A 23,736-nucleotide genomic window follows, 5' to 3' on the forward strand; every position below is an offset into this window, starting at 1 on the left:
CTGCCCTCTGCCCTTCCAGAGGCCCTGCAGCGCTACCTCATCCTGATCTACCCTGGCCTCCTGGGCGCCGTCACCATGGTCAGCTGCAGCATCCTGGCTCTGACCCACCTCCTCTTCGAGTTTAAAGGTAGATGCTACCTCTTGAAGGACTGGGTGGCTGCCGATGGGGGACAGGTCAGGGGAGGGTGGGGAAAATGTTGGAGCCAAGCCCAGCTGCCTCCCATCTCCTCTGCTGCCCCGCTCGGCCCCCACCTCCTCACAGCTGCCTCACATCCCATTCTCAGTGGGTGGGAGGGTGTGGGTCCCGTGCCTGATTTCATTCCTGGGTCGACCTCGTCCCAGCGTTTGCAGTCCTCTTGGACTCTAACTCTTATCTCCAGACTGGGGGAGGAAAACAGCACCTCCTCCTAGGCGGCTGCAGGACCAGAGGAGATACTCCGTGGAAAGTGACCGGAAATGTCCCAGGCTCACAGAAGTCCCCCAAACAGCTCTCACTCCTGCGACCTGGCAGGTTGAGGTGGGGTTCTGGGGGTCTGAGGATGGCCCTCCGTCCGTGCCCCCACAGGCCTGATGGGAACCAGCACAGTGGAGCAGCTGCTGGAGAACGTGTGCCTGCTCCTGGCCTCCCGCACCCGCGACGTGGTCAAGTCAGCGCTGGGCTTCATCAAGGTGGCAGTGGTTGTCATGGATGTGGCACACCTGGCCAAGCACGTGCAGCTGGTGGTAAGTGTCCCCTTTCTCTTCTGGGTGGCAACGTGGCCTCCGGGCTGCCGTGTGGAACCAGTGAGTCCCAAGGCCAGCAAGTTTCAAATGTAGTTTAGCTACACGCTGGCTTATGCGACAGAAGGTCATGCGGCAGCCTCAGAAGGGACAGGTAGGGGAATGGCAGCTGGTGGAGGGAGGGGCACAGTGCCCAGGCTGCCTTTTTTTCACCACCACCCTTGGCTCCTCCACAGAAGTAAGGCTCCACAGGGCAAAGACCAGTGGGCAGGGCCATCCCTCATTTTACAGATGGGGAAACTGAGGCCAGACTGCCCCAGGTCACAGTGCCTAATGAGAGCAGCCCTGGGGACAGAACCCAGGAGGGCCCTCATTTCTCATTTTTTTCACCTCTTGTATTCTGATCTGGGTTTGCGGAGCTTCCTCCGGACACCCCTGCTGGGCTACAGAGACCTGGAGAGCTCTCTGACCGGGCATACCACAGGCAGCAAGCTGGGACTGACTCTCAGACCCTCTCTGCTGCGCCCGCTGCCTCAGCTCCCCTCTTCATGTGGGGTTGAGTTGCATCAGATCTCCAGGGTGATCCTGTTTGATATCTTCAAATCTGACAGTGGGTCAAGGCGAGAAGGAACAGTGAGAGTCAGGATAGCTGCCCCCACCTTCCAAAGCCTTCAGCTTAACTGGAGACCAAAGGTGGGAGAAGGGCCAGAGCAGGGTCCGTTCTGGAGTCACTGGAAATGATAAAAGCCCCAGAGGATTGGTGGGGACTTGTCCCCCGGCCCCATGGAGAGACACTGTGGGTAATATTTGCCACTCACATGTCTCCGAAACCAGGCCACATGAAGGCCTGAGAGCAGTCCAGGCAGAGATTAACTTCAGGCAATAGAAGGGACATGTGTAACCAAGAGAAACCTGCTGGTGTTGGGGCAAAGTGTGGGCCATGGAGTTAGATAGATCTGGACCAACGCCTTCCTGTGGCCACTTAGCTGCCACTCGGCTCTCTGTGCTCCATCTGTGCATGAGGGATGATGATGATACCTGCCTCCCTGGGTTGTTCTAAGGGTTCAGTGAGATATGCGTGTAAGGTGCCAAACACCGTTCAAGACTCTAAGCCGTAACCTTGGCAGTTTAGGGGAAAGACGGGTCCTGCCCGATGGTGGAGCCTGTTTGGCCCGATGGCTGAGCCAGGAGCAGGACCACTCTTGCGTTCACCTCTTAGCCGGGCCGGGTCCTCCCTTGTCCCAGTCTGGACAGCAGTGCAGGGGCAGGCAGGGGGGAGGCGCCCTCCTGCTGAACCCTGCTGCTCCACCCTGCAGATGGACGCCATCGGGAAGCTCTCGGACGACATGCGGCGGCACTTCCGCATGAAGCTTCGCAACCTGTTCACCAAGTTCATCCGCAAGTTTGGGTCTGTGTCCTGAGTGGAGGGAACAGGGGCGGTGTCGAGGGGTTTTCATCCCACCAGGGATCCTGCAGAGAGGGGGCCGGGTGGGGGGCCCAGTCTCTGCCCCGCGGCTGGAAGGGCGCTGGCTGCTGGGCGCATGCGCAGCCTGTGCACCTCACCTGCCCTTTGCTGCACTCAGGTTTGAGCTGGTGAAGGGGCTGCTGCCCGTGGAGTACCACAGAGTCCTGGTCAACATCCGGAAAGCCGAGGCCCGGGCCAAGAGGCACCGTGCTCTGAACCGGGCTGCTGAGGAGGAGGAGGAGGAGGAAGAGGAGGAGGAGCCTGCCCAGGGCAAAGGCGACAGGTGAGACCCCGATGGATTCCTGATGGGCTGGGCTTCCCCAGCGCGGCGCCTGCCCAGGCATGCCCAGCTGCCCGGCCTCTCCTGGGAGCCCCCTGACCCGGGGCCTCTGTGTCTTTAGCATCGAGGAGATTCTGGCCGACTCCGAGGACGAGGACAATGAGGAGAAAGAAAGTAGCAGGAGCAGGGAGCAGCGGAGGCTGGCTCGGCAGCGGAGCCGGGCGTGGCTGAAGGAGGGCGGTGGGGACGAGCCCCTCAACTTCCTGGACCCCAAGGTGGCCCAGCGAGTCCTAGGTAAGCAAGAAGCAGCTGGCCCATGAGCTCAGAAGACAGGCTTGTCTTGGTGCTGGTTTGGGGTAGGGGGTGACTCCCATGGAGGCCGGTGGGCACCACTCACCCTCACACATGCGCATCATTGTGCTGTGGGCACCCATTCAGGGCACAGGCCTGGTCTTGTTGGTTATGACAACAGTGTAAGTGGGTTAGGACTGGGCTTTCACCTCCTCACTGCCCATCTGTGCCATGCCAGCCACACAGCCTGGGACCAGCCGGGGCAAGAAGAAGGACCATGGCTTCAAGGTGAGCGCCGATGGCCGGCTCATCATTCGGGAGGAGGAGGAGGAAGAGGAGGAGGATGCCACCACCAGGATGGAGGAAGAGGAAGGCACTAAAGGTGGGGCCATCTGCCCACTCTGGGAATGCGGCTGCTCTGGCAGGGCCAGTGCTACACTCTGTTGTTCATTCATTCACTCATTTCTTCAGACCATTTGTCATGGGAGCAAACGTAAAAACAGCTTGTACATAAGGCAACTTGCTCAAACTTTTTGAGTTTCTCAAACTTTTTTTTGACCACATTAAGAAATCTTTGGCCTGACCCAGCCCTGGCTTAGTGGAGAGAGCATCAGCCTGGGATGCTAAGGACTGAGGTTCAAAACCCCAAGGTTTCTGGCTTAAGTGTGGCCTCACTGGCTTGAGCCCAGGGGCACCCGCTTGAGTGTGGGATCATAGCCATGACCCCACAGTCTCTGACTTGAAGCCCAAGGTCACTGGCTTGAGCCCAAGGTCGCTGGCTTAAGCAGGAGGTCATTGGCTCAGCTGGAGCCCCCAATCAAGGCACATATGACAAAGCAATCAATGAACAACTAAGGTGCCACAACTATGAGTTGATGCTTTTCATCTCCCTTCCTTCCTGTCTCTCGCTCTCTCTCACACACACATGCGCACTAAAAAAAGGGAGGGAAAAAGAACTTTGTATGTTGTAATGCAGCCATTTATACAATTCCATAATTCAAACAAAACTGAAAATGCAGTACTTTCCCTTACCGTGTCTAGAGCACTGTTAGTCTCTAATCTGTTCTGTTCTGTTTCTTTCTTTCTCTTTTTTCCCCAAAAGTGGGAACCTAGCCGAGGCCCAGAATCTCACTGAGAGGTAGGAAGAGCCAGACTCCTGCTCCCAGGTGTCTGACCCCATTGTCCCCTGTTGTCCAGGAGCCACTCGGATGGAACGTCTCCGAGGACTGTTTTGTCTTTCCTGCTGCCGCACTGCACGTAGCATCCTTTAGGTCACAAAGGCCTAGGTCTTCTACAATAAATCTGTCTTCCTTGTTTTCTGTTCCCACTGCCATGATCCCTGGGCCAGACTCACTGAAGCCTCCTAATCAGTGCTCTCCCACTGCCCCTGCCCCTAACTTACTAGCTGTGTGACTATGGACAATTACTTAACCTCTCTGTGCCCACATGGGTACAATACCGATACCTACTTCAGAGGATGAAATGGGTAACCTGAATGGCACATGTGCATGGAGGGGATAAATGTGACGACACTATTTTCTGATCTGGTCTCATCATGGCTCCTGTCTCACCCTTGATAATTCCATCTCCTTCTCGCTTCTGTGTACATGTCTTCATGCTGAAAGCACCCTGCTTCTCCTGCCTTCCCAAGCGCTCCCCACTCTGTAGGGTCCAGCCCAAGTCCTTCTGTGCGGTCTTCCCATGGCTCTTGAGCCTTCAGGCCTTGCTCCCTCAGAACTCTTGGCGAGTCCAGGCACTGCCCAGCCTTCAGTACTTGCTCACATGCTCTCTTGTGATGTCATGTGATTGTTGATTGACTTTCTTTGAGATTGTCTTCCCTCCAACTGGTCAATATTATACCTTTTTCTTTTAATATACTGATAGGTTTTTTTTTAAATCATGGTAAAATACACATGACCTAAAATTTACCATCTTAACCATTTTTATTTATTTATTTATTTTATTCATTTTTAGAGAGGAGAGAGAGAGGGAAAGAGAGAGAGGAGAGACAGAGAGAGAGAAGGGGGGGAGGAGCTGGAAGCATCAACTCCCATATGTGCCTTGACCAGGCAAGCCCAGGGTTTCGAACTGGTGACCTCAGCATTTCCAGGTCGACGCTTTATCCACTGCGCTACCATAGGTCAGGCTATTTTTTTTTAGATTTTATTTATTGATTTTTGGAGGGGAGGAAAGAGGGAAAGAGAGGGAGAGTAAGAAAGATGGGGGAGAAGTAGGAAACATCATCTCATAGTAGTTGCTTCCTGTATGCGCCTTGACCGGGACAAGCCCAGGGATTTGAACTGGCAACCTCAGCATTACAGGTTGATGCTTTATCCACCACAGGTCAGGCCATCTTAACCATTTTTTTTTTTCTTTATAGGACAGAAGAGTGGTTGAATTTTTTTTTATTATTATTCATTTTAGAGAGGAGAGGGAGAGACAGAGAGAGAGAGAGAGAGAAGGGGGGAGGAGCTAGAAGCATCAACTCCCGTATGTGCCTTGACCAGGCAAGCCCAGGGTTTCGAACCGGCGACCTCAGCATTTCGAGGTCAACGCTTTATCCACTGCGCCACCACAGGTCAGGCCATCTTAACCATTTTTAAGTGTACAATTCCCTAGTGTTAAATACACTCACGTTGATGTACAACTAATCTCTAATCTACAGAACTCTTTTCATCTTGCAAAACTGAAACTCTGTACACATTCCGCAATTCCCCATTACCCCTCCCTCCACCCCTAACAACCACCATTCTGTAGGAATTTGATTTTGAATAGGAGTCAAGGTACCTTACATAAGTGGGAATCATTCAGTGTTTGTCCTTTTGTGACTAGCTTATTTCACTTAATATAACGTCCTCATGATTCAGCCATGTTGTAGCATTTGTCAGAATGTCCTTTTCAGTGTGCATGGTGTTTTGGTTTTTTGGTTTTTTTTGGTTTTTTTTTAAATTTTTTTTTTATTTATTCATTTTTTTTTTTTTTTTAGAGAGGAGAGGGAGAGACAGAGAGAGAGAAGGGGGGAGGAGCTGGAAGCATCAACTCCCATATGTGCCTTGACCAGGCAAGCCCAGGGTTTCGAACCAGCGACCTCAGCATTTCCAGGTCGACACTTTATCCACTGTGCCACCACAGGTCAGGCCTTGGTTTTGTTTTGTTTTTTAATTGATTTTTAGAGAAAGAGGAAAGGAGAGAGAAAGAGAGAGAGATTGATTTGTTATTCCACTTATTTATGCATTCATTGGTTGATTCTTGTATGTGCCCTGATCGGGGCTATTTTTGGGGGGGGGGGGGTGTATTTTTTTCTTTTTTTATAGTAGCCATGGTTGTGATGTGGTATCTTATGGTGGTGGTGGGTTGTTGTTTGTTTTTTTTTAAAGACTTTATTCAATTTTCAGACAGGAGAGAGGGTGAAAAAGAGAGGGAGATAGAGAGAAGGGGGAGGAGCAGGAAGCATCAACTCTCAGATGTGCTATGACCAGGCAAGCCCAGGGTTTTGAAACGGCGACCTCAGTGTTCCAGGTAGATGCTTTATCTCACTGCACTACCACAGGTCAGGCCTTATGGTGTTTTTTGTTTTTTTAAGATTTTATTTATTGATTTTACAGAGAGAAAGGGAGGAGAGTGAGAAGTATCACTCATAGTTGCTCCACTTTAGTTGTTCATTGATTGCTTGTTGTATGTGCCTTGACTGGGCAAGCCCAGGGTTTCAAACCTGTGACCTCAGCGTTCCAGGTTAACGCTTTAACCTCTGCGCCACCATAGGCCAGGCCTTATGGTGGTTTTGATTTGCGTTTCCTTAATGATTAATTGGTGATGAGCATCTTTTTATATTTGTTTTGCATTTGTATGTCTTTTTGGAGAAATGTCTACTCCAGTCCTTTCTCCCACTTTTTAATTGCGCTGTTTTCTGCTGTTGAGTTGTAAGGGTTCTTTATTATTTTTTAAATGTTTATTTTATTGATTTTAGAGAGAGGAAGGGAGGGGGGAGACAGGAGCATCTGTTCCTGTATGTGCCCTGATCAAGGATTGAACTGGCAACCTCTGTGCTTCAGGATGATGCTCCAACTCAGTGGTCCCCAACCCCCGGGCCACGGACTGGTACCGGTCCGTGGGCCATTTGGTACCGGTCCACAGAGAAAGAATAAATAACTTACATTATTTCCGTTTTATTTATTTTTAAGTCTGAACGATGTTTTATTTTTAAAAAATGACCAGATTCTCTCTGTTACATCCGTCTAAGACTCACTCTTGACGTTTGTCTCGGTCACGTGATACATTTATCTGTCCCACCCTAAAGGCCAGTCCGTGACAATATTTTCTAACATTAAACCGGTCCGTGGCCCAAAAACGTTTGGGGACCACTGCTCTAACTAACCAACTTATCCAGCCAGGGCTGTAGGGGGTCTTTATATATTCAGCATATCAACCCTTTATCAGATATATAATTTGCAAAGTTTTCTCCCATCCATAGGTTGCCTTTCAGTCTTGATATGTCCTTTGACACAAAGAAGCTTTTAAATTTTAATGTATATAGTCCAATTTTTTTTTTTTTTTTACAGAGAGAGAGAGTCAGAGAGAGGGATAGACAGGGACAGACAGACAGGAATGGAGAGAGACGAGAAGCATCAATCATCAGTTTTTCGCTGCGACACCTTAGTTGTTCATTGATTGCTTTCTCATATGTGCCTTGACCACAGGCCTTCAGCAGACCAAATAACCCCTTGCTCGAGCCAGCGACCCTGGGTCCAAGCTGGTGAGCTTTTGCTCAAACCAGATGAGCCCGCACTCAAGCTGGCGACCTCGGGGTCTTGAACCCGGGTCCTCCGCTTCCCAGTCTGACGCTTGATCCACTGCGCCACCGCCCGGTCAGGCTATAGTCCAATTTCTTAATGTAGAGCCAATTTATTGGTTCATACTTCCTTATATCCCCACACAAGACCCAGCTGTACAGGGCAGAATGAACGTTCTCAAGTAGGAGAATAAAGCGGTCGCCCAGCCGAGTGGAGTGAGTGGGGCTGCAGGAGTGCCTGCCCCCCGGGGAACCTGCATTCGCTTCGAGTTGCAGAAAAACACTGTATTGACCTCAGAAGTGGGATCATTGCTTCCTTAAAGGGCAACTGTACCTGGGACTTAGGAAGGGGAGACTAAAGGGTCAGTGTTCAGGGGTCTCATCTCCTACAAAAGGACACAGGATTTCTGGGGTGCCAGAAGGAGGCAGGGGAGTTCGGGTGGGCTCTGGGAAAACAGCCTCCCTGCGTGCTCACCGGCTGCTCTTCCTTTTGGCTCCAGGGGAGGATGAAGAGATGGATGACCTGATGGAAGACTTGAGCATCAGAAATGTGAGTAATTCCTGCTGATGGAGGGCTAGGGCCTCAGCCTGACAGCTTCTTCCTGACTGCTGAGGAGCGCTTGGGGATGTACACAGCAAGAAGTCCAGGGTGTGGGTGCCTGTGCCCGGAGGGCTGGGCTCTCTCCTATGTACCTCGGCTTCCTCCGTTGTTGGCTGGGTTGTCCAGCTGAAGGAGGATAGAAATAAAGCCATGTCTCTCCATGAGGACAAATGCTGTGCAAGGGCGACAGCTGGCCTGCATGCTCCCGGGGCGAGCTCCCACGTGGGGTGGGGGCATCCGTCATCCAGAAGTGCTGAGGACCGCACAGGTCACCTCACAGGAGATGGGGGCCATTTATCCCCATTTCCAGAGGGGCCCACAAAAGGTAAGTAGCCTGCCCAAGGTCATAGGGGTCATTAAATGTCTGTCTTCGGGCCCAGACTGCCTGAACCCAGATCCTGGTTGAAGTGTGTGGCATCTAGTGATACTAAATAAGTGATGGCTGTTGTTACTGCATTTTCCCTGGAGATCTTGATCTGGCTAGAGCCTCCCCGGTCGCTTCAGCGCCTCTTTCCCCGTGGCTCTGCAGCCCTCCCAGGTCTGCGCTTCCTCCTGACCACAGCCCTGAGGGAGCACTCCCATTCAGCACAGCAGGACTGGGGCTCCTTGTCTCACGTACCGAGAAGGACCGAGGGTGGCCACGCTCTGAGGTGGCTCACGGCAGATCATCGCCTGCCATCGGGACCCCCAGGGGCTCTTTTGCATGGCAGTTGCTCAGTCCCACTCCTCTGCCTGCAGTAATGGCTGCAGTTTCGGTGGCACAGCTATTGCCAGGTTCCAGCTGAACCAAGAGCAAGCTGAGCTGTCACCCTTTGTGCTGTAGCCAAAGTTCCGTCTGTTTCCAGCCACTTTCTGTTTCTCTACGAGGAGTCCACTCTGCTGGGCCTCAGTCAGTGGAACTGGTGCCCACAGCCTCCCACGCACCCTGTGTGTGCTCCCTGCTGCTCCCTTAACTGCACCCTGTCCACTGTTGTCGCCACCCGCGCGACAACTATATTCCAGGGTCTCAAGCGGGAATGGTACGAAATTAAATGAAAATAGACAAAGAACTGAAGACATATATAAGATGGGTTTCAGGAGGAAGCCACAGCTCCTGCCAGCAACAAAATTACCACCCTGGCCTAGCCGCATCCTTTTTTATTATCTGGGCAAGGTGTAAATTAGCAATTCAGTGACATTTCCAAGACAGTCCAAGAACCCCACTATGTGTAGAAAACCCTCCACCAATACTTAACATACACAAAGAAGTAACTTCCTTCCAGTCCTTCTGGGGAGCATGGGAGACAGGACGAGCATCACAGCCTTTTGCAACTTAGGCAGGTGAGGTGGGGGGTTGGGCAGACTCTCAGCTTACAGTCAGCTCCGTCCCCAAAATCCAAACTGTAAAATACCCTGTTGATTTTTCTGTCCCCAACACACTGTCCCTAGCCGTTAAGCCAGTGAATGTTCCTCAGAATAGGGGCCTGAAGCCCCCTTGCCTGGGGATCCCTGGGTAGCTTGAACCCCAGGAATCTGTAGTTTTAAGAGGCTTCCTAGGCAGTGGCATAGACCGTAGCATGGTACAACATTCTTCTCTGCCTTGCCTGGTTGTCTGCTTTCTGGGCTCAGATCTCCCAGTGGGCTGGGTTGCTGTCAGACCCACCTCTCCTGCTTGGAGCCCCTAACACGGTGCTGGCGTGTAGTAAGAGCTGAGTCACTTTCTGTTGGATATTATTGGGTGAACTCTCCTGTTGCCACATTGCTCACAGCTCCTGGGACGGTAGCATGTTGAGGGACTGTGATGCCTGGCGTGAGCAGGGGTCTACCACCTGCCTGAGAGCCCCTGGACCACAGCAAGGTGGTCCTGTGTCCTGTGTCCCCAGGACCTTGCCCTTAGCAGGGGATCAGTGACTGTTTGACTCCTGCGTAGGGCAGAGTGGAGGTCATGTCAGGCAGAGACCTGGTAAAACTTCAAAGAGGCTGAGAACCTCGTTTACCCTGCGAGGAAGACTGGGGCTAAGCTGAGGGCAAGGTGCCCAGATAGGCACTCGCGACCCTGTGGGAGTTGAGTGGAGTGCCGAGACAAGCTCAGCGGGAGGACTGGAGATGGGACCTTGCCTCTGCACCGCCTAGCTGTGGAGTGCTGGACAGTTACTTGCCCTCTCTGAGCCTTAGTGTCCTTACCTGTAAGTAGGAGTCAGGTGCTTGGCAGAGGGCCTTTCCTGCTAATGCATTAGTGAGGATGATCGCATCCCCTGGTTCACGGACTTTGCTTACCCCTTTGTAGAAAAAACACCAGAAGCGCAAGCATCAGAAAGAGGCTGACGAGGAGGAGCTAGAGATGCCCCCTCGGTACCAAGGTGAGGCTTCCATTCTTCCTTGGATCTGTGTTTCCTGTCATGTAGATTAGGCAGGGTGTGTTGCAGGCAGAGCCGCGAGGTGGCACAGCCTGGTTGTCCTCAGTCAGCACAAGCGAAGACGGGCTGATACGTCCTCCCGAACCAGCACTGTGGGAGTCCATCCACGATGGTGTTGAAGTGCAGGCCGTGAAGGACACTGATTTGGAAGTGTCCTGATCTCTCTTAGCTGCAGCTCCCACGTCTGTGCAGGGGACTCGGAGCTGCTGTTCTCTCTCAGTGGCGATGTGGAGCCGGAAAGAGAGAGCCTGTGTGCCTCATGTGACAGATGAGGTTAAGAGGCTCCAGAAAGTTAAAAGAGCTGTGAGTTGAACCTGGGTCTGTCTGACTTCAAAGCCTGTGTTCTTTTTCCTAGAACAAATGGAGCAGATTTAGCTTTGGAGAGTTTAGGGTATTTTATGTTAGTAGAGAATATATGCTCCCAGAGGAGCCCAGTGGTCTGTCAAGTCAGCGCACAGTCCTGAGAAAGGCCTTTGTTCTTGGTTGTTAGGGGACAGAGCCAGGCTCCTGGCCATGACCCAGCTCCCCAGAGAGAAGGTGCCCATTGCCTCCTCCCACGGGAGGCTGCCCTGGCTTCGTCGGACTTATGGTCTCTGTGTTCCCCCTTCAGCTGGAGGCTCTGGCATCCATCGTCCTGTGCCCAAGAAAGCTACACCCGGGGCTGAGTACAAGGCCAAGGTATGGGGTATGGGCTGCTGGTGGGACGAGGGATCTGCTGGCAGAGCGTCTGGGAAGGGGCAGGACCGCCGTGCCCCTTCCTGTCCTGGGAAGGCACCTTTGTGGAGCCAGACCAGGGGCACACTGAGGAGCTTCTCAAGTCCAGGCCTTTGTTGCTTGGCCTTCTAGAACAATGGAAAGTCTTTGGTGCCACCAAAGCCAGAGAATGAAGGGGAGGGGGCAGAAGGGGAACCCCGCATTCCTAGCTGACTCTGTTTCTCTCCCTGAGCAGAAAGCAAAGGGTGACGTGAAGAAGAAGGGTCGGCTCGACCCCTATGCCTACATCCCCCTCAACAGAACTAAGCTCAACCGCAGGTACAGTGCCTGCAGGGTGGGGGGTGCAGGGTGGGGGTGCAGGGTAGGGGATGCAGGGTGGGGGCGGGGCCTGCTCTGGAGGGCCTGATGCTCATCAAACTCAACTCAGCTCATCAAGTCTCTTCCAGGTTTTTATTTTTCCCTTTTAACTTGCACCTTCATGTTGTTCATACCTACATGTTTTGTTAGCTTGAACTTCCCTTTGAGACGTGATGGGCAGCTGGTGTGGGGCAGCCGTCTTTTGACATCGTGGGAAGGCAGGCCGCCTGTTCTCAGTGAGATGTGACCCTTCTGTTCCTTGTCACTGCAGGAAGAAGGTGAAGCTGCAGGGACAATTCAAAGGCCTGGTGAAGGATACCCAGAGGGGTGCCCGGGTGGGACATAAACTCCGCAGAAAGGATCGTCGATCCTAAACCGCAGGGCCCCCAGGGCTGCGCTGTGGCCCAGTCTGTGGCATAGCCTGGACTCAGAATGACTTGTTGGAACCAGGACTTGGTTACTAGGAGGTACCCAGGGTTTTGGAAATTTCAAATGGCAATTGAGTTCTGGAGACATCCTCAGGACCTGGCGAGGGAGTTATGGCCTCAGTGCCTCTGCGTAGGCTGGTGAGGCGTCTGCATTCTGCCCGGTGCGGCGGGTGCAGCACAGGGGACGGTCTGCCATTTCCTCCAGCTGCTTCTAGCCACGTGCGCTCTCAGCATGGCTGTCCTCGAGGTGTGTGAGATTTGCTGTGACCAGACATAGAATAAACGTGCGCCACCATGCATTGTTCCTGGAAACATTGTGTTTTATCACCTACCCCCTTCAAGGACAAGAACAATGTCCGGGCCCTGGCCGGTTGGCTCAGTGGTAGAGCATCGGCGTGGCGTGCAGGTGTCCCAGGTTTGATTCCCAGCCAGGGCACACAGGAGAGGCGCCCATCTGCTTCTCCACCCCTCCCCCTCTCCTTCCTCTCTGTCTCTCTCTTCCCCTCCCACAGCCAAGGCTCCATTGGAGCAAAGTTGGCCCAGGCGCTGGGGATGGCTCTGTGGCCTCTGCCTCAGGCGCTAGAATGGCTCCGGTTGCAGCAGAGCAACGCCCCAGATGGGCAGAGCATCGCCCCCTGGTGGGCATGCCGGGTGGATCCTGGTCAGGCACATGCGGGAGTCTGTCTGACTGCCTCCCCGTTTCCAACTTTAGAAAAATACAAAAAAAAAAAAAAAAGAACAATGTCTGGTCATTGGCAGCAGTGTCTGGACCCCTTCCTCTCAGCCCTGGCATCCAGTCTGGGGCTTAGTATGTTAGCCCTAAGTCAGGCCTTGCATCTTGCTCGGGGACAGGAGGTCTCCCCAACTTTATTTTACGTCCCAGTCAAGGTGACATTTGGGGGATCAGGAGAGGCAGCAGTTGCTCCAGGGCTGGCCTGTGGAGCTGTGGTGGAGCACCGAGGACTGAGACCAGAAAGGGGGCTACAGTGTGGGCTGCTGCTGGGCTCAGGTTCCTCCCAGCCACTTTGTTCATTGATTCAAGTGTTTATGAGCCCCTCCGTCTGCCAGGCACTGCCTGATCACCCACCTGTCTCACCCTCACACTCTCTTTTTCCACACAAGTGGATCAAGTTGTGTACAGAGAGTCGTGTGATTTCTGCTGCCCTGGCTTTGTTGGTCGAGAGCAGATGAAGGAGCGGTGCAGACCTTTCTTGCTCCTCAGATCACTTGTCCATCATCCCAGGGTCCCCCTTGTGTGTGCTTTCCCAGCAGGTATCAAGAAGCAAACAACCCAGGGCTATTTCCCATCCCCAAATGGGAGGAATTATGCTTTATGGTTTAATGCCCTTGGCTCTGATAATGCTCCCAGGAGGCCCTGTGCACTGTTTCATTCATCCTCTGAAAGTGCTCAAGTCTTAACTTGATCCACTGTCCCCAAATTAGGACATTTCCTCCTGCTGATTTTGAGCTAGGAAGTTTAAGGAAACCACACTTCACCCAAAGGTGGCGCTGTTTACATGCCTTGTTCACAGAAAGTCTGGAATTGGACCACAAGCAAGAAAGGTGGTCAAAAAAAAAAATAAGAAAAAAAAGTAAGATTTGCAAAGGTGGTCTAACCGTCCTCATCATCACACTTCTGGACACTGAGATAGGCTTATCCATTATCTAGCCAGTTACTATTTCTTTTCTCAGGAAATAAAACCACAGGCAGTAGGAGCTTCATGTAAGTAGGTGTGGGTATGAGCCAATTGCCCAGTATTGATGTCTTTAAAAAAAAGTTTGAAGCCAACTTATTTATAGCATATTTTCTAAGGAGCTTTGTTTTCTTTCAAAGATGAGAAGGGCAGGTAACTGAGGAAGGTTGGTGTTAGTGATGTGCTGAACTCAATATTCTTTCTTTCTAGATTTTATTTATTGACTTTATAGAGAGAGGCCAGAGGGACCAGGGAATGAGAAGTATAGTTGCTTCATTGTAGTTTTTCATTGCTTGCTTGTTGCTTGTCGTATGTGTCTTGACCAGACAAGTCCAGGGTTTTGAACCAGGGACCTCAGCATTCCAGGTCAATGCTCTATCCACTATGCCACCACTGGTCATGCTGAATTCAGTATTCTTTTGGAAGTAGACTTCAAAAGCAAATTATCTTGATGCAGAGGCAAGAGTGAATATACCTCATAAACTTCAGGTGTTTGAAACATCTGTTATGAAAGTGCTGCTTTTGTTTCAACAGTGGGGGTGAAGGGGAATCAGGAGTGTTCAGTGTAAGGCTCACTCAATTTCACGGCAACTACAGTGGCTAAGGGTCTCCACCAAGATCCACATTTACCACTTTAGCCTGACCTGTGGTGGTGCAGTGGATAAGCATCGACCTGTATCACTGAGGTTGCCAGTTCAAAACCCTGGGCTTGCCTGGTCAAGGCACATATGGGAGTTGATGCTTCCTGCTCCTCCCCCTTCCCTTTTCTCTCTCTCACCTCACTAAAATAAAGCAACACACATTCACCACTTTAATTTCATTTTGCTTTTGGCAATGTCAGACTCGGAGACTTCTTCAGGCTCTTTTCTGGGGTCCATCCTCTGCTCATCCCCAGAAATGGAAGCCAGAATACCCCACCTGACTGCACTAAAGCAGCAACCCTTGTGTTGGCAGAGGGTTTGGTCAACGTGGGGGATTTGCAAGGGCAATTTGCTCATGACATGTCTGGACATAGGTGGGTCAGGTGAAACCAACCCTACCCAACGCACAGGCAGCAGGCCGGTGGGAACTGTCCTCACTGTTCATTCCTGGCAGTGGCTGTGGTATTGAGTCTCCGGTCTTATTTGCAAGCCTGCCTCAGTCCACATGCTTGATCACGTTTTTTCTGTATTGTTTGCATCGCGTAAGAAAATTACTTAAGATATTCAAGTAGTCTAGGCCTGATCTGTGGTGGCGCAGTGGATAAAGCATTGACCTGGAAATGCTGAGGTCGCCGGTTCGAAACCCTGGGCTTGCCTGGTCAAGGCACATATGGGAGTTGATGCTTCCAGCTCCTCCCCCCTTCTTTCTCTCTGTCTCTCCTCTCTCTTTGTCTCTCCCTCTCCTCTCTAAAATGAATAAATAAATAAAAAATAATAATGAAAAAGAAAAAAAAAGATATTCAAGTAGTCTCTTCATTCTTCTTGGTTGCATATCCTTCTTCCAAGGGTAACAAAATTAGAATGTATTCTATTTTTCACTATAAAAGTAATAAAGATTCGCAGATTTGGAAAAAACAAAAGTAAAGCAGGGGCGCCTGACCACGCGCTGGCGCAGTGGATAGCGCATCGGACAGGGACGCCTAGGACCCAGGTTTGAAACCCTGAGGTTGCTGGCTGGAATGTGGGATCATAGACATGACCCAAGGCTGCTGGCTTGAGCCCAAAGGTTGCTGCGTTGAAGCCCAAGGTCACTGGCTTGGCTGTAGCCCCCTGGTCAACGCACATAGGAGAAAGCAATCAATGAACTAAGGAGCTGCAACGAAGAATTGATGCTTCTCATCTCTCTCCCTTCCTGTCTCTCTGTCCCTCTCTCTGACTCTCTCTGTCTCTGTCCAAAAAAAAAAAAAAAAAAAAGTAAAGCAGGCTAGAATCTTCCAACCAAATTCTTCTGTTAACCCTAGTATATTTCATTCCTACTTATATATTTATTTAGTATTTTTCTGGAGTTGGAAACAGGGAGGCAGTCAAGACTCCCGCATGTGCCCGACCAGGATCCACCCGGCATGCCCACCAGGGGGCGATGCTCTGCCCCTCTGGGGTGTTGCTCTGTTGTGACCAGAGCCATTCTAGCGCCTGAGCAGAAGCCACAGAGCCATCCCCAGCGCCCGGGCCAACTTTGCTCCAATGGAGCCTTGGCTGTGGGAGGGGAAGACAGAGACAGAGAGGAAGGAGAGGGGAAGGGGTGGAGAAGCAGATGGGCGCTTCTCCTGTGTGCCCTGACCGGGGATCAAGCCCAGGACTCCTGCATGCCAGGCCGATGCTCTACCACTGAGCCAACCGGCCAGGGCCTATTTTATTTTTCTATAAATAGAACTTTTTTTTGTTTTGTTTTGTTGTTTTGTTGTTTTTGTATTTTTCTGAAGCTGGAAACAGGGAGAGACAGTCAGACAGATTCCCGCATGCGCCCGACTGGGATCCACCCGGCATGCCCACCAGGGGGCGATGCTCTGCCCATCCTGGGCATCACTATGCTGCGACCAGAGCCACTCCAGCGCCTGAGGCAGAGGCCACAGAGCCATCCCCAGCGCCCGGGCCATCTTTGCTCCAATGGAGCCCTAGCTGCAGGAGGGGAAGAGAGAGACAGAGAGGAAGGAGAGGGGGAGGGGTGGAGAAGCAGATGGGCGCCTCTCCTGTGTGCCCTGGCCGGGAATCGAAACCCGGACTTCTGCACGCCAGGCCGACGCTCTACCACTGAGCCAACTGGCCAGGGCCAAATAGAACTTTTTTTATATAGAAAATTAGTGTTTTAATATACAAGTTTATATTCTAAATTTGCATTTGACCCTCACGAAATTTTTACCCTGCCAATGAACGCACTTCATAACCATAGTTTCCAATGACTGCTACTTAAACATCGGCACTGTGGACCTGGCTCAGTTTATTTACAAAGGATCTTTGAGTCCATGAGGATGTTGCTCCTTATTGTACACAGGTGCTTAATGCCATCACTAGATGCTAGATCATGTGCAAAGCTGTATTTAGAAAGTGACATGATGACTGCTCTTTGTTCTATTTTTGGTTTACATTATGAACAGATAGATATCTGTACTCCAGAAAATAACCTTGATTTGGGCACTGTAAGCTGGCTTGCTGTCTCCTGAAGTCATACTTAATGTAGCTACTGCCATTGGAAACATTTATCAAGCTGTTTAAGGCTAGCCGAGTCATCCAGGACCATGGCTGCAGAGGCAGGTTTTGTCTCGCTCCAAGTCTTATTTTTTTTTTTTTAAAGGTTTTATAACTTTTTTTTTTTAATTTTTTTTAATTTTTTATTTATTCACTTTTAGGGAGGAGAGAGGGAGAGAGAGGAGAGAGAGGAGAGAGAGAGACAGAGAGAGAGGAGGGGGGAGGAGCTAGAAGCATCAACTCCCATATGTGCCTTGACCAGGCAAGCCCAGGGTTTCGAACCGGCGACCTCAGCATTTCCAGGTCGACGCTTTATCCACTGCGCCACCACAGGTCAGGCTCGCTCCAAGTCTTATTGATTGGTCACTAGCAGGCCCAGAATAAGGTTTTAAGGATGTGGTCGTCTATCAGTAGATACTAAGAATGTGGGTAGAGAGTGTGGTCCCTTGCAGCCATATACTCAGGGGTTGGTCTACATATTAGCTTTGCATATCTAAAATCAGCTGATCGCCTGACAGGGTGGCACAGTGGATAAAGCGTCAACCTGGAGTGCTGAGGTCACTGGTTCGAAACCCCAGGCTTGCCTGGTCAAGGCACATATGGGAGTTGATGCTTCCTGCTCCTCCCCCCTTCTCTCTCTCTCTCCCTCCCTTCAGAGAGGAAATAACCTAGCCAAACTGGTAATGTATTAATGTGTAATGAGAAATCTAACCGCGAAGGGGCCCAAGACATGGTGTCATGGTGACTGCTCTGAACATTCTCTGCCCTGCATAGAAAGTCAAACTCCAGGGCTTTAGTGAGCATGAAACAGTGAGGGGAATCGTACGAGTGATATATTAAAGATGTCATTGAGGTAGAACAGCTCTCCAGGTAAATGGAACGTGTCTCCCCACTGGGTCCCCCTCTATTCTAGTCAGTGCTGCAGAGTCAGCCAGACCCTTCCTAGACTCTTTGGAGCCACTTACCTGCTGTTCAGAAGCTTTTCTGAAATTTCACTTGGCTCCTACTTCCTTCACATGCACGTATGCCCGGATTGAATTTCCAAGCCCTACTCTCTGGCTTTCACCAGGGAGATGTCCTATTCCCTCTGGGACCTTGTACAGATAACTTATCCTAGCCATCATGTGTAGACTTCAAGGGTTTAACTTCTAGAGGGCAGCTTGATTTCCAGATTCCAGGGATGTCAGCCTGTAGACCCATAGCTACCAATTACGGGACTGATAACGATTTTAGATCAGAATTTCAGGGAGGATCTGAGGTACTGGTGACAGGCAGATGGATTTGTGAATGCTGCCAGGAATAGCCTGTGCAGTCCTTATGGCTCCTCTGCAGGTTTTGCAGGCTCTGGAAAAGTCTTGCTTTGAATCAGAACAGTTGCTACACCATACATCTTGGACTTGGGGCCACTGAGCCAGAAGTACACACCAAGCGATAACCTGGGACCAGCCCTCAGTTGTAAATATGCTCATAAAAAATGATGAGGTGCAGTATTACTTCAGTACATTTTACACAGCCATGTACAGTGATTGGATCATTGTGTGATAACACTTATCTAAAAATGTTTGCCTTGCCTGACCTGTGGTGGCGCGGTCGCCGGTTCAAAACCCTGGGCTTGCCCAGTCAAGGCACATACAACCAGCAGTCAATGAACAACTAAAATGAAGCAACTATGACTTGATACTTCTTGTTCTCTCCCCTTCTCTCTCTGTAAAATCAATAAATAAAATTTTAAAAAGAATTTTTTAAAAATTTAAAAATAAAATAAAATAAAAATGTTTGCCTTAATCATTCCAAAACATAGTCCAACTCCTTATAAGTAGGTGGGATACACACCTCCAAAACATAATAATCAGCAAAGCTGACAGCCAGTATTCTAAGAAAATCCTTTCCTGCCACATGAGGACATCACAGAGCTCACACGGACCCCTCAGGATTTCACATGGGTGCAGTCACACCTGTCAGTACAGAAATGGTAACAACTTGGGCTATACAGAGTCCTCCAGTTTACCAAACAGCCACATGCATCATCTCTTGATCCCTGTGACAGTCACATTATGATTGTGGTTTTTAGGAACATGATTCCACTTTACAGCTGAGAATCCAAAGGCAAAGTTAAGCAGGTGTGTCATAAGGTAAGCTCCCAAGCCTAAGGTAGAGATCGAGCCCGAGTGGTTGCACCCTAGGTAACTTAGCTCTGGAGGACGCGGTGCTGCAAAGAGGTTTGGCTATGAATTTTTTTTATTTTTTATTTTTACTGATTGATTGATTTTAGAGAGAGAAGAAGGGAAAGAGAGAGAAACATCAATTTGTTGTTTCACTTATTTATGCATCCATTGGTTGATTATTGTATGTGTTCTAACCAGAGATCAAACCCACAACCTTAGAGTATCAGTACAGCGATCTAACCATCTGATCTGCCTGCCCAGGTTGGCTGTGAATTTCAAAAGCCCTGGTGCAGTTGGGTCACCAGTCTGTTCCCTTCCCTTTCATCACCTTGCAGGTTCTTCACCCCCAAAGCCCTGAAACAGGCACTAAAAATAATTGTGCAACAGGTTTCTTTGTACTTGGTGAGAAGAGGGTGGAGCTGTCCCGGAACTGACTTCCTTGAGGACTGTTAGGGGCTGGGCAACAGGACTGGGCGGGGTGGGGTGGGGTGGGGCGGGGCGGGCGGGGCTGCTGGCTGGATATTCCTTCCTCTTCCCTTTCAAGGAAAGCGTGGTCTACGGCCATACTACCCTGAACACGCCGGATCTCATTTCAAGGAAAGCGTGAATTGGCCTACAGTCTTTCTTCTTCCTGTCATTTTCTTCTTCCACATTCCTTATTCTGACCCCCCACCCCAATCAGACAGGATCTTTGCCTTCACAAAGATTATGAGGAGACATGAATCTAAGTGTGTATGCCACGAAGGGACCTGATTTGGACAAGGGGGCCACGGTGGGAGGGCCTCTTGGAGTGAATGATATTTGTCTAAGACCGGAAGGGTGATAAGCTTTAGGTTAGGTTGTTTGCCTAAATAACCAAGACTCCAAAATTTCCAGATTCCCAGGGCCAAATGGCAGCAATCTGGTTGGAAAGTGGACTCCAGCAGGGCCCTGTCTTGATGCCCGCCCTGTTGCATACCAAGCTCATTGTTTTTACTTAGACTGTATGTGTGGGAGGGGTGCGGGGGAGGGGGGGTTGTCAGGCTTGGGAGGTGGCACTGCTAAAGTTCCTCTCACTTATGGGCTGTGCTCCAGATTAAGCAGTAGCATGTGCAGAGGCCCTAGGGCCAAAAAGAGTTTGGTCTCTCCAAAGAATTGATAAGCCCTGGCTGGATGGGTGGATTGGTTGGGGCATCATCCTGAAGGGCAGAGGTTGCCAGTTTTATACCTGTTCAAGGCACATACAGGAACAGATTGATGTTTCTGTCTCTCTCTCTCTCCCCCCCCCCCTTCCTCTCTCTAAAATCAATAAAATAAACATTTTGTAAAGCCAGTATCCACGGCCACCATCACAGCCGCCTGGCCCATGCAGGTTCGCATTGGATTCGGACAGATGGTAATGAAACAACGGAGCCAAGAACTGGTGGGCCATCATCTTTAATCCTAGCTTGCACCCAGCGGGCAAGTAAAAACACACACTGGGCTCCAAAACCCACTCATTCAGTGCTCACAAAGCTACTGACTTATCTGAGTTTCCTAGAATCAAAGGTTTCTAGCTCACCAGACTTATTCACCTCTGTTCCCCATCTCCTTCTCTCTGCACAAACTGGCTTCTTTTTCAACACTCCGCCATCTTGGCTACTTCTCCTGGCCTCCTCCGCGTAGCCTCTCTCTGTTCTCTGCTCTCTCCTCTAATGCTAATCTCAGGAACCGAGAGAGCAAGCTCCCTGTCTACCCCACTTTATAGTGCAGAAATCAAAACTTTTAATCCAATATACAAAATAGGGAAGTTTCCAATACAAAGTCACTTATCTGAGGCATGATGGGATTGCACCACCCCACATGAAAAGGTGGGAAAGGCTTAGTCCTAAAACTAAGCCCCAGGCTACAAGGATCCTAGCTGCCCACAGCCTGCCCCCAACACACATTAATAAATCACGCCCATGCCAGGAAGAAGGGCAACTAATATCAGCTGGGCGACGGGCTTCCACGTGGGCAGAACCATCTTTAACAAAGTGAGCATAATATATTTTATCTGACCAACAGTATGTAACAACTACAAATAAATGTTAGGTATTTTTACCTAAATTCTTTTTTTTTTTTTTTTTTTTTTTTTTTGGTATTTCTCTGAAGCTGGAAATGGGGAGAGACAGTCAAACAGACTCCCGCATGCGCCCGACCGGGATCCACCCGGCACGCCCACCAGGGGGCGACGCTCTGCCCACCAGGGGGCGATGCTCTGCCCCTCCGGGGAGTCGCTCTGTTGCGACCAGAGCCACTCTAGCGCCTGGGGCAGAGGCCAAGGAGCCATCCCCAGCGCCCGGGCCATCTTTGCTCCAATGGAGCCTTGGCTGTGGGAGGGGAAGAGAGAGACAGAGAGGAAGGAGAGGGGGAGGGGCGGAGAAGCAGATGGGCGCCTCTCCTGTGTGCCCTGGCTGGGAATCGAACCCGGGACCCCCGCACGCCAGGCCGACGCTCTACCACTGAGCGAACCGGCCAGGGCCTACCTAAATTCTTACCTAATTTAACATTTCAGGGTTTGTTTGCTCTTTTGGGGAGACAGCAGTCTCCCTATGTGGATGCATAGTCCATCTACAGCCACAAATTTATATAATAAAGCCAAATATACAGCAAGACTGCTAGAAAATATTAAACCCATATAGAAGAGAGAGAAGAGTGAGCCCCCAAATCAAGGCTAACGAGTTTCTAGAAATGAGCATTTGGTGGGCCTGTAGTCAGAGGGTGGAGCCATGGTGTACTTGGGGCTGGGAAGCTGATCTTCCTTCCCTGCTGAGAGCAGCTCCTGAGTTAAATGTGGTTTTTTTTTGTTTAATATTTTATTTATTGATTTTTAGAGAGAGAGAGAAGGGGGAGGAGCAGGAAGTATCAACTCCCATATGTGCCTTGACCAGGCAAGCCCAAGGTTTTGAACCGGCAACCTCAGTGTTCCAGGTCGACGCTTTATCCCACTGCGCCACCAGGTCAGGCCAGTTAGATGTTTTTATTATGTCCATTTTACAGAGCTAGAAACAGAGTCAGCTTTTTCTGAACTGGCATCCCATTGTATGAGAGGAATATCAGGAAGGGTTAGACTTGATAGGCCTGGATATAACAGCCAAGCTGCTCACCCAGCATCTTAGAGCCGGGGCAGCTTTGCAAATGGGAGCACTGAGGCCCAGAACTGGGACTGCTGCTCCCAGAATCTGGGGACTGGAGGAACCAGGACTAGAACCCAGGTTACCCAACTCCCAACCCAGTGGCCCCTCTAAAGTTGGTCAGGATACAGCCCTGGCTGGATAGCTCAGTTGATTACAGCATTGTCCCAATACACAAAGGTCAATATATTCAATGTCCTCAACACTGCATTTCCAAATGGGCAGGTAAGTGGGAGGGGTTTATGTTTTCCCAAATGATGTGAAGTGAGTCTTCTGTGGCTGAGACCAGTACTGTCTTCAATGAGATCCCCAGTGTCTGCCTGAAGGCATCTGAGATGGGAAAGGGAAGGCCTCAAGTGTACTTGCTTGTCAGAGTCTACAAGGTTTGTGGACTTGCTTATCCCTTCCCACCCCCAAGAAACCAGAAGCAAAGCTACTTGGGGAGGAAAACTTAATGACTTAATTGAAACAACCTGCCCTCTCTGGGACAGACTCACTAAGATTCCATGAAACAGAGGGCCTGTGAGACTTGGGAAATGGTTGTGAGCAGCTGAGAAGGCAGGCCAGCAATAACTCAACCCATCTTCGGCTGTGGGGAGAAGGTGTGGGGCTGCACCCCATCAGACCATGGAGCCCTTCTATTGAAGAGAGGCCTCTATTTCACCATCAGTTGGAACTAGCATCTGGCCCCTCTGTTCATTTCCCTGGTGTTCATCTCTTCTGAGCCCTGGTATCACTGGGTTATTGCTCTTTTTATTTTTATTTTTTTATTTTTTTTATTTTTTATTTTTGGTTATTGCTCTTTTTAAAAAGCGACTCAGGCCTGACCTGTGGTGACGCAGTGGATAAAGCGTCAACCTGGAAACACTGAGGTTGCCGGTTCAAAACCCTGGGCTTGCCTGGTCAAGGCACATATGAGAGTTGATGCTTCCTGCTCCTCCCCCCTTCTCTCTCTCTCTCTCTCGCTCACTTTCTTTCCCCTCTCTATAATGAATAAATAAAAAGAATCTTAAAAAGCGACTCAGGTCCCCGTGCCCACCTTGCTCACACTCCAACCCAGTGTTTACCATGCGGCTCACCCCTCATCCCTGCACATCACACACCCATTTTTTTATATATATAAATTAATTTATTTGTTACAGAGAGAGGGATAGATGGGGACAGACAGACAGGAACGGAGAGAGATGAGAAGCATCAATCATCAGTTTTTCGTTGTGACTCCTTAGTTGTTCATTGATTGCTTTCTCATATGTGCTTTGACAACGGCCTTCAGCAGACCAAGTAACCCCTTGCTCAAGCCAGCGACCTTGGGTACAAGCTGGTGAGCTTTTTTTTTTTTTTTTTTTTCCTCAAGCCAGATGAGCCCGCGCTCAAGCTGGCGACCTCGGGATCTCGAACCTGGGTCCTTCCACATCCCAGTCCAACGCTCTATCCACTGCACCACCGCCTGGCCAGGCACACATCCATTTTTTTTACCTCCCCCCGGACACAGATCCAGCCACACCCAGCTCTTTCGAGTTGCTTGGACATGCTGC

The 23,736-nt window shown here is 50.4% G+C and overlaps 1 protein-coding gene across 1 annotated transcript in view; it reads left to right on the plus strand.

Moving 5' to 3' along the window:
• Positions 1 to 12,340, plus strand: part of RRP12 (ribosomal RNA processing 12 homolog) — a 34,939-nt gene extending 22,599 nt beyond the window's left edge. Inside the window, exons 24-34 of the mRNA XM_066355580.1 lie at positions 20 to 127; positions 566 to 723; positions 2,037 to 2,128; positions 2,304 to 2,468; positions 2,587 to 2,759; positions 2,995 to 3,138; positions 8,046 to 8,095; positions 10,413 to 10,485; positions 11,153 to 11,220; positions 11,492 to 11,574; positions 11,885 to 12,340. Of these exons, the coding sequence (XP_066211677.1) occupies positions 20 to 127; positions 566 to 723; positions 2,037 to 2,128; positions 2,304 to 2,468; positions 2,587 to 2,759; positions 2,995 to 3,138; positions 8,046 to 8,095; positions 10,413 to 10,485; positions 11,153 to 11,220; positions 11,492 to 11,574; positions 11,885 to 11,987 (1,217 nt within the window). The 3' untranslated portion in view covers positions 11,988 to 12,340. The remainder of the gene's footprint in view (positions 1 to 19; positions 128 to 565; positions 724 to 2,036; positions 2,129 to 2,303; positions 2,469 to 2,586; positions 2,760 to 2,994; positions 3,139 to 8,045; positions 8,096 to 10,412; positions 10,486 to 11,152; positions 11,221 to 11,491; positions 11,575 to 11,884) is intronic.
• The last annotated feature ends 11,396 nt before the right edge of the window (positions 12,341 to 23,736 follow it).

The sequence above is a fragment of the Saccopteryx leptura genome, chromosome 13 (genome assembly GCF_036850995.1).
Source record: "Saccopteryx leptura isolate mSacLep1 chromosome 13, mSacLep1_pri_phased_curated, whole genome shotgun sequence".
Lineage (NCBI taxonomy): Eukaryota > Metazoa > Chordata > Mammalia > Chiroptera > Emballonuridae > Saccopteryx > Saccopteryx leptura.